The sequence below is a fragment of the Mya arenaria genome, chromosome 9, assembly GCF_026914265.1.
Source record: "Mya arenaria isolate MELC-2E11 chromosome 9, ASM2691426v1".
NCBI lineage: Eukaryota > Metazoa > Mollusca > Bivalvia > Myida > Myidae > Mya > Mya arenaria.
In genome coordinates this window covers 64,648,713-64,657,800 of record NC_069130.1, presented here as the reverse complement: position 1 = coordinate 64,657,800, position 9,088 = coordinate 64,648,713, and the positions used below count along the sequence as shown (strand labels likewise).

The following is a 9,088-nucleotide window of genomic DNA, read 5'->3' as shown; positions in this document are numbered from 1 at the left end:
TTACACCTTCCATCGAATGGTTCGTCCGACTGCTCGAAGGAATTCCTCCATCCCCTTAATCCTGTCCACATAGTCAGTGCATAGGTTTTGGAGGCGCTCTTGAAGTTCGGTGGTAGACTTTTTTACCCTTTTCTTGGGTGGCACACCGTTGGCGTTGTTGAAGAGTGCAGTCTCCACCACTGAATGGTCCTTCCTGAAGGCCTCAATCGCAACCCAGACAGTCGGATGATTGTACCCAAGGAGCTTCTGGAACTGTTGATTCCAACTTTCACATAGATTGTTGGTGCGGTCAGAGTTGGTGAGCGTTGCTTGGTGTACATTCCATAGTGTTGGTGGATAGAGAGGCTGGATGCGTCGCAATCTGATTGGCTGGCCATCTTGCTGCTGGATCCTTCGGAATGTTCCTGAGACATAGGTCTTGTCGAAGTAGGCTATCACATCTTCAATTTCCTCTGGTGCAGTCTGTTTAAGAAATTCCATGCCCTCAGAAACGTCCTCAATTGGGACGCACACAGGTGTCTCAGGGCTTGGCCAGTTCCAAACACGAGGATGCGGTTCTCAGAATCCCTTCCGCTATCATGTAGAAGGAAGGGATGTCGGTAGGGCTCGCCAGTGTGTTTCCAGTCTTCTGAAAGGTCCAGTTCTTGGAGTGATGCAGGGTCTTTGGGGCGGAGCTTGTTCATTTGTCTTCTGATTCTCTGTTTCACTGCATTTGTTGTCCCAGCTGCTGCCCGGACTTCCACAGGTAGTGGTTGTAGCACGTCAACTACAAGTTGTTGAGGGCGTCCTCGGCTGATGTTAGCCCCGTTTTTCATCACATTGACAGCTTTGGTCGCCTCAATCTTGTCAAAGTCAGCCTCATGGTTGTGGTCTTTTGAGGATAGAACTGTTTGTACCTTTAAGTAGAAAAAAACACGAAATTTAGACATGTGTACAACAGTTATCAAATAAATTCTATTCGGTAGGTTTTTATGATTTTTTCACAACTTGTGCTTAGAAAATCCCAAATAAAACAAGACTTCAACATGAAATCACTGCCAACAACATTGTTTAATAAAATAAAGTTGTACCAAATAATAATAAAATAACGGTAAACATAAGTAAACCAAGATTAAGGGCTACACAACCCTTATCTGAGTCTACATGTTTACCGTTCATTTTGTTTAAAACATATAAACAATTTCATATGAACTCACCTCTATGTCAGTATTGACAGCTCCGAGACAGTCAAGTCCACGTTTCTGAGAACATTCCCAGCGTATGGATGTCTTCTTGGTGTTCTTCTTCGTATACATATATCCATTTAAACACAATTTCAGTCCACCACTGTTATTCTTAATTAATTCCATGATAACAAACACACATGAGAACACGATTGAAAAGTTGGAAAGTGAATGATGATACAGAATTCTAAAGCCATTTTATACACAGGAAAATATAAAGAAATTTTCAGTTTGCTTACTTGTGAAAACCATTTATTTGATGTTGCTCGTTTGATGTTACACAGAATTCAAAGATGTAACTTTAATAAATTGTAGTTAATTCTTTAATTATAATTAGCAGGTTAGCATGGCCATGTTTGTAATTAAATAATTGGTACATCAATAGCAGATCAAAGAAACAATCAATATCATTATCTGACACAGCTAACAACATAAAATCATAAAACAGCAATTATTCAAAGCTTAGTTAACACATTCATCACTGATTATTGAAATAATTGATACCTCATGAATATTTATTAGCTAAAATGTCAATCGTAATTAATGATAAAATATTGCCAAATTGAGTAAACCAATCGCCTAAAAAATGACAATAAAACAAATATATTTTTTATTGCTTCGAAGAAAATTGCTTGAAAATTTAAAAGTAAAAAAGTACTGTACATGTTATACATTAATTAACGGTATTGAACAGTTTTGTAAACTAAAAAAAGTGACCATTGAAAAAAACATATATATATATTAATGGTTATATATATATTTATTTTTTTAGTGGGGGGGGGCTTTTGAACCACTTGCCCATTTTGAGGGGGGGCTTTTGAACGGGGGGCTTTTGATAGGGGGGGCTTTTGAACGGGGGGCTTTTGATAGGGGGGGGCTTTTGAGTGTACCCCGATGTGAACAGGTGTGCTGGCCTTCTGTTTCCCGACACGTTCTGGTTCCGGTACTGGTATGAATTGGTCTTCCTTTGGTGATACACCCGATACTGCCGAGAAGTGGTTCACTATGTTGTACTGTCCAGGAACTGGAATACTGCCGTATCCGTGCCACAGTATATATAGCGGTGGGTGGTCTCTTCCGGTTTCAGTTTCAAACACTCTATTCAAGGATATATGGGGATGGTCATCACGTCCGTTAACATGCGGGTAGATAACGCGTATAGGTCGCTCTATGGCATCTGCCAGGGAGAGAACTGCCCATGCACTAGATGCCGAACCAAGTTTTGCCGAATCCAAACACGCAGATGTGTACGAGCCGGAATGGTCTCTTATAAGCCGAGCCAGGGGATGATTCTTGAAGAAATTCATTTCCAGAACAAGACCAATACAAGTGTGGTAGCGAAGGTACACGCTTAGGGATTCAGCAGGATGGACACGGCGTTGAACAGACAGTCGCCGTCCCCGGATGTTTTGTGCGGTGTGCCCCGGATATCGTCGACGTAGTTATCCAGGACCATTGCGGCAGAGTTGTCCACTCTAGGATATCGGTCGACCAATGTAGACGGCAGTTGCAGTTTTTGACGGAACATCAGCTCCCGGTCGACGGCCTTTCTGAGGTTCTCGAAGGAGCCATTCTGTGCAGCCTTCTTTTTCAAATGCACTTTTCCGAATAAAAATAGGATATGTCAATATTGGTCCTTTTTAATATTAATGTAAAAATCAATGCCTCCGAAGGTAACATAGTTGTGTATTGGACTGTGCGATATTGATTTATGGACATATTGGTTCTTCCTTCTCGGTGGGGTATCAATACCCGATCTGCCAATTATGTCATATTGCGCAATCGTTTATGACATGCGATAGGAAGTTTACCTTGATTTATATTTCTTGTTCAACCATTTTATAGTTTTTCCTTAGTAAATATGGTTAATTGTTTAAAATCTGGTGATATTCATGTAAGGCCACACCATTGTGTATTACATATATAATTTGGTTGACAATTTGAGCGAGCGAGCTTAATAATAATAAAAACATTTTTTTATATTTTTCATAAAAGAATTCTCATTCCTCAAAGGATCGGCAATGCTATATTGTACGCATAGATCTGGTGAACGAGATTGAAAAAAAAAAAACAGGGGAGAAAAAATATATGAAACAGACATTTTGAACAATAGGCCTATATGCTCAAAACAGGGTTTTTTACTAAATATTTAAACTATTTCACCTAAATTTATACTAATATAAGTTTTATTTGCAAAATAAATGTATTATTCGGTAGTTATTTGGTATTATCCGGTATTATTCGGTATTATCCGGTATTATCCGGTATTATTCGGTATTAAGAGTAACCGCGTTCAGACCACGAATTTCCCGATAACCCTTCGTATTTTTTAGTGTTCCCATCTCCTTGGAGAGGTGAGTTTTCACTAGTTTCTTAAATACATATTCAGATTTTTATTCTTTGGTATTATTTAGAAGCTTGTTCAAATCCCGTATTCCATTGCAATAAAAGGAAGATCGGCTGTAAAACCATCACTTTGTCGGGCATAAACAATACGGTAGATCTAATTAGAGAACTACATAGCATTTGGCAAAATTATCCATCATATAACTTGGACATTTGTCATAAAAATATGAACACGATTTAACCGTTGTTGTCTTCATCTCTGTTCGACATCTAAAGAACGAAAATCAACAAAATCTTGCCAACGAGAGAACATTATTAATTAATCGATTTTTATTTTGTGACACCTGGAGTCTATTTCCTAAAATTATGGTGAGACCATAGGACCAAGACGGAGAAGCATAATCCAGAAAACATTGTACTAATGCATTACAAATCCTATCATTAACCGTTAAAAATATCGTTGAATTGTTGTCGATCAAAATCCCGGCTTTTCTGATAATCGGTCCGGGGTCCTGGCAGATTAACCTATAACCGGATTTTACACTACGCATACAAGTACTCTTTATTGGGAGTATTTGTTCCAATAACTGACAGATCTCCTTATTCAGGTTACATGTAGATTGCAGACTTTCTCGATTTATTCGGGGTTTATAGATATTGTGTAAAAGAAATAAGCAAAACTGAGATTTCAAGGAAACCTTTTGTTATGATTTGTACATCTATATGTTACCCTGTAAGCCACCAGTTTGCTACTATCTGGGACCAATGTAGTTCTGGCTTCCATAACGTTAATGTTGATATTTTTTTTTTTTGATGTTTAACACATCCAAAAAGGTAATATATAACGTGTTCGCTGAAGTTCTTTAGCTAGGACCAATGACAAATCCTACACCCAACTACTAAGAAAAATATTCCAGGCTACACGTCTGAATGCAGTAAAGCGAATGGTAAGATCACGGATAGTTTTTTGTTTTCTCTCAAAAAAATCCTTATTTTCTGACCTACTGCGAATTGTAAGTAGAGTGCATTACATGTAACATGTAACATGATGTTCCATGATGTCTGAGGTTGAATACAAGGGTTTTCTCAGTATAGCCTATAGGCATGATATAGCTGCAATAATGCTCGTTAAGGGAACAGTTGGACATTCCTTATGTTGCCCTTAAAAGCGTCAAAGACTCTAAGGCATGATATAATCCACATAAACAGCCAGCATCTTTGACTATTTTTGTTTTAAGCAATTGTACGTAATGAATGTCCAAGTGTTCAAAAGGTTCCCCTAACGCACATTATTGTTGCTAAGGCATGAAAATGATGTCTGATGATATGGGTTTGGGTATACAGAGTACATGGGGCTGGTTTATCATAACCCTAGAGGAAGTTAGATTCGCTGGTTTGTGTAAATATTGTCATGGCAACATGTAGTCAAAAATAAAAGACTTGTTATACAGGATTCTTCCAATCCCTAACAGATTCGCCATATCGGAAATTCTAAAAACAAATCTGTCAAACACACAATTATTTGGACTAGGCAACATGAAAATATGTGGCTCAGTGTCATTTACCCTGGTGTCTGTGCTGAAGGAGGGAGTGGGCAGTGTTACATTTGCATCAGACATACCTTAGTTCTCATAGATTGGCACAAAAACCATAAACGAAAACACTTAAAATTAATATATCTTATCAGCGTTACACACAAGCAGTGTCTAGGGATCTTGGGGACACCAGATACCAATGTGACACAATGATTTTTCAGCAAAACATTGGATTACAACCCCCCAAAAAAGTGTTAGGTTTAAACGTACAATCATTTACAATAAACAAATAAAATATTTGTGGATTCTGAGCGCAGGAGGTAATAATGAAGCTTGTAAGCTTCTGGTTTCAAATTGTTCATAGTTTTAATTATGTACAAGATTTTTGTTAATAACTTATCAGCCAATCAAGATAGCAAATTCATATTTTCTGAACTTCCTCACAGTAACATTTAGAGTTTTTGAGACAAGTTATGAAACCAATACGGGTACTTAAATACTGTCAGACTAATGGCCATTTGTATACCGAACTTTGATATATAGATAGTTTTTATGGTTTGTGTATAATTGCTTGTAGTGGTTATACGATCCTTTGGGTCAAGTTATGTAACTTATGCATAAATATGGTCACTTATGCTTTAAAATTGTCACATTTTTTGCTCTTTATATATACTTAGAAATTATGGCTTTTTTTACGTTTTTTTTAAGAACTTAGAAAAGTCCAAGATATAAAGTTCAAACTTTCTTTACTTGTAACTTGCTCACAGTAATACCGGTAATACACTCTTTATGAAAGAAATGCCACATTATGGCCCTTCGTATACTTTTTTTTGTTTAAATTACTCTAAAAACTTTCAAGATATAAGTTCAAATTTTTGACTTTGCTCAGAGTTTGTTCAGAGCTGGGTACAAATCCCACTCCCAGCTCGGAGTAATAATAAGCTTTTTGACAAGTTATGGCATTTGTGCTTAAATGTTGTCAGATTTATGGCCCTTTGTATACTAAGAAATTCTGAAATTCTGAACTACATTGTATTGATATTGGATGTGTGGGACTACTTTCACTGGACTCTGGAATGTCACAGACATTTTCATTGAACGTCATTATATGTAAACGCTAGATACATATATTCTTTCAAGTACATGTATGTGACGATTTGACAAAAACTTAAAAACATGCTTTCAAATTGCACCCTTTTCGAAAATGCTATCCTGAACCCAATCTTTCTTTATATTTTGGACAAAACAGGTCTGCATACCCTTTGTCCATTCAGGTGAGGGATACAGGGTCATCTTGGCCCTCTTGTTTGGTGTTTTTTAGCCATTTGATGAATTCAATAGGATGTTAATATATTTTTCTTTTTTTGCAGGATGGATGTTGTAAAGTTGTGGTGAAAACTTTTAGTGGAGCAGTACATCGCTAGAGGATTTTACAATGTACATCTGCATTGTACAAGAAGTATTGACTTAGATGAAATAACGATGCTAAAAACCCCATTTTTGGTACACTGCATTCAAAGGGCTTGTCAAGAAATATAGCTGTATCAAGAAACATCATACCTCCACTACTTGCCCTTCATGTTTATCACAAGAAGAAGTTAATTGTGAAATAAGATTTATTACCAATGATGAGCCAACAGGATCCATGTAGCTTCCTTCTCAAGTGTGGTGCATGCTTAGAACTGTTTCAATCAATCAACAAACTGCATGACCACATGGCCACACATACAATTAGTGGCTCATATTATTTTAACAATACCCGAAAGATTGCCTTTCCAAAATTTAAAACTGTATGCACTTTTACTCAGACCGTTGAAACTGATTATATCTATACCACAAATGATACTGGTCATGTTAATTCTAGATCTGAAAGCATTTCATCAGAGGTTGACATCCAAAGTCAAAGAAATAGGAATGATTTAAGAGGGGAAACTGATATGCACTTCAATAAAGATAACATTCACGGTGATGAGGATCAGAAAGATATGCCTATGACTGGAGAAACCGAACTCCATTCAATTGATGAACATGTTTCTTTTATAGAGGATGAGGAAGGGTTTTCTGAAAGGAATGCTTATGTCAAGGAAGATGAATCTGGACAGGAAATGGTGGAAACAGACACAGTGAGTGAGGAAAAGATCCCAACTGATTCTCAAGAAAAAGTTAGTGTAAAAAAGGGTTTGAAATTCATGTGTGATATCTGCGGTGTGAAACTGTCAAATAAAGATAATTTAGAAGGTCATAAAAACTTGCATTTCGGAATCAAGCCGTACATATGTGACCAATGTGGACAAACCTTCAACAGCAAGAAAATTCTAATGAGTCACATGAATGAATTGCATATAACCATGAAAAATCTTATGTGTCAGCATTGTCCAAACACTTACACAAGTCTGGCAAAGCTGAATAGTCACATGAAAAGAAGTCATAGTCAGCATACCTACAGTGTGGTGTGTAGACTGTGTAACAAGGTTTACAAAACCAAGTATGATCTTCAAAGACACATGAAAACCCATGAAAGTGATAAAAGCTTTGTTTGTAAAATCTGCAAAAAAGAATTTAAAGTGAAGTCATATCTGCTTCAACATGAGAGGAATCATTCTCGGACTTTTCAATGTAATTTATGTGGTAAATATTTCAGTAATGGAGCCTCCCTTTCTCGACATAAACAGACTCACTTGGTCTCAAAACAGCATACATGCCATATTTGTGGCCGTGGATTTGTTCAAAAGACACCCTACTGGTTGCATATGGAAAAATATCACGATCTTCATAAACGGGAGCTCATTGAAATGTTTCCCGAAAAACATGTTTCTAAAAATTTATTGCATGTGCATAAAATATAGAGAGATTGAATTATTATAAAAAATGTGCTCAAAAGAACAATCTAATTCTAACTTATTTGATGTTGTTGTGCTAGATATTAGAGTTCACTCAGAGCTCAAATTGTAATCATAATCATCAATACTGCAGGGATTTGGGGAGTTCATAGATAGCCCGATATATATACAATTTGTTCATCTTAAATTTTTAAAACATACCTTCTGTGTATAAGGCAACAAACTTCAGTTATGCCACTGTATGCAGAGAAAGCAAGATTTCCAGTAAATATTTTGTGAAAAATGTGTTTTGTGAAATTCTGTTTTATTTAATTCAAGAGTAATTCGGATTCATTTGACATTTATCATGTATGTATATTCTACTTGTATTATAATGGCCATCGGCAAATAATGTGTACTTTAACCCCTAAATATATGATTGTGTAGACAGCATGTTAGGCCATATTTCTGGAGCCCATTCTAGGGGATTTGTTCAGAAAGGCTGAAAATTCAGGGGGATTTTGATAGTATTCAGAAGATTTTTTAGCAGGTCTAAGTTGGTGAAATTTAAGTATTTTAAGAAGGATGTATGAAAAATGTATTCTCATATATTTATTACTATGAATACCTTTAACTTTTTGAATAAACAGAATTATTTTAAACCGGTGTATCATGATTCATCATAATCTGTCATGTTATGCTGTAATGTACTTGCAGAACAAAATATGTCGAAGGAAAATTATGTTTTTTAGACAATTTAATTTGTTTACCTTCCTCCAAAGTCAATTAAAAAATTCTGCTTAATACTTATATATCAGCTATGATGATGTTCAGACAATCAGAGAATGGAATAAATATAGTAGTATTTCTTTGCCTTTGATCATTACTACAAATAAAGTAATCATTAAAAGAGCATCCTTTTGGCATTTATCAAATCTTTTTTAAAGTATTCATTGTAATTTATACAGTCATTTCTCCCTTGTGAAGTTTTTTGTTTACAATCAGTTTCACTTACATACTGTGGTTTCACTTTGTCATTATTGCCTGTTGTAAAATCTCTCTAAAAAAAATTTCAAATCCCGTTCTTCCTTTATCTCCTGCCGGGAGACCGGGTAAAGGATCGTAATTTGGGTGATTTTTTCCCCCGCTGAGGGATATGTCATGT

General features: G+C 36.2%; 2 protein-coding genes across 2 annotated transcripts; one reads left to right on the top strand and one right to left on the bottom strand.

The window, feature by feature from the left end:
• On the bottom strand, nucleotides 1-1,947 carry LOC128246280 (uncharacterized). The gene is made up of 3 exons (XM_052964473.1): nucleotides 1,197-1,947; nucleotides 514-896; nucleotides 1-391 (listed from the first exon to the last, which is right to left on the bottom strand). The coding sequence occupies exons 1-3, from the start codon at nucleotides 1,347-1,349 to the stop codon at nucleotides 1-3; spliced, it is 927 nt and encodes a 308-aa protein (XP_052820433.1). The 5' UTR covers nucleotides 1,350-1,947.
• A 2,209-nt stretch (nucleotides 1,948-4,156) lies between these two features.
• On the top strand, nucleotides 4,157-8,887 carry LOC128203221 (zinc finger protein OZF-like). Its single transcript, XM_052904530.1, has 2 exons — nucleotides 4,157-4,516; nucleotides 6,475-8,887. The coding sequence occupies exon 2, from the start codon at nucleotides 6,730-6,732 to the stop codon at nucleotides 7,948-7,950; it is 1,221 nt and encodes a 406-aa protein (XP_052760490.1). The 5' UTR covers nucleotides 4,157-4,516; nucleotides 6,475-6,729; the 3' UTR covers nucleotides 7,951-8,887.
• Nucleotides 8,888-9,088: the final 201 nt, after the last annotated feature.

Coding starts and splice junctions, on each gene's coding strand:
- LOC128246280 (XM_052964473.1), bottom strand. CDS start 1,349: ATGGAATTAATTAAGAATAACAGTGGTGGACTGAAATTGTGTTTAAAT. Junction 897..1,196: donor CTGTCAATACTGACATAGAG/GTGAGTTCATAT, acceptor TTCTACTTAAAG/GTACAAACAGTTCTATCCTC. Junction 392..513: donor GGCCAAGCCCTGAGACACCT/GTGTGCGTCCCA, acceptor AACATTCCGAAG/GATCCAGCAGCAAGATGGCC.
- LOC128203221 (XM_052904530.1), top strand. CDS start 6,730: ATGATGAGCCAACAGGATCCATGTAGCTTCCTTCTCAAGTGTGGTGCA.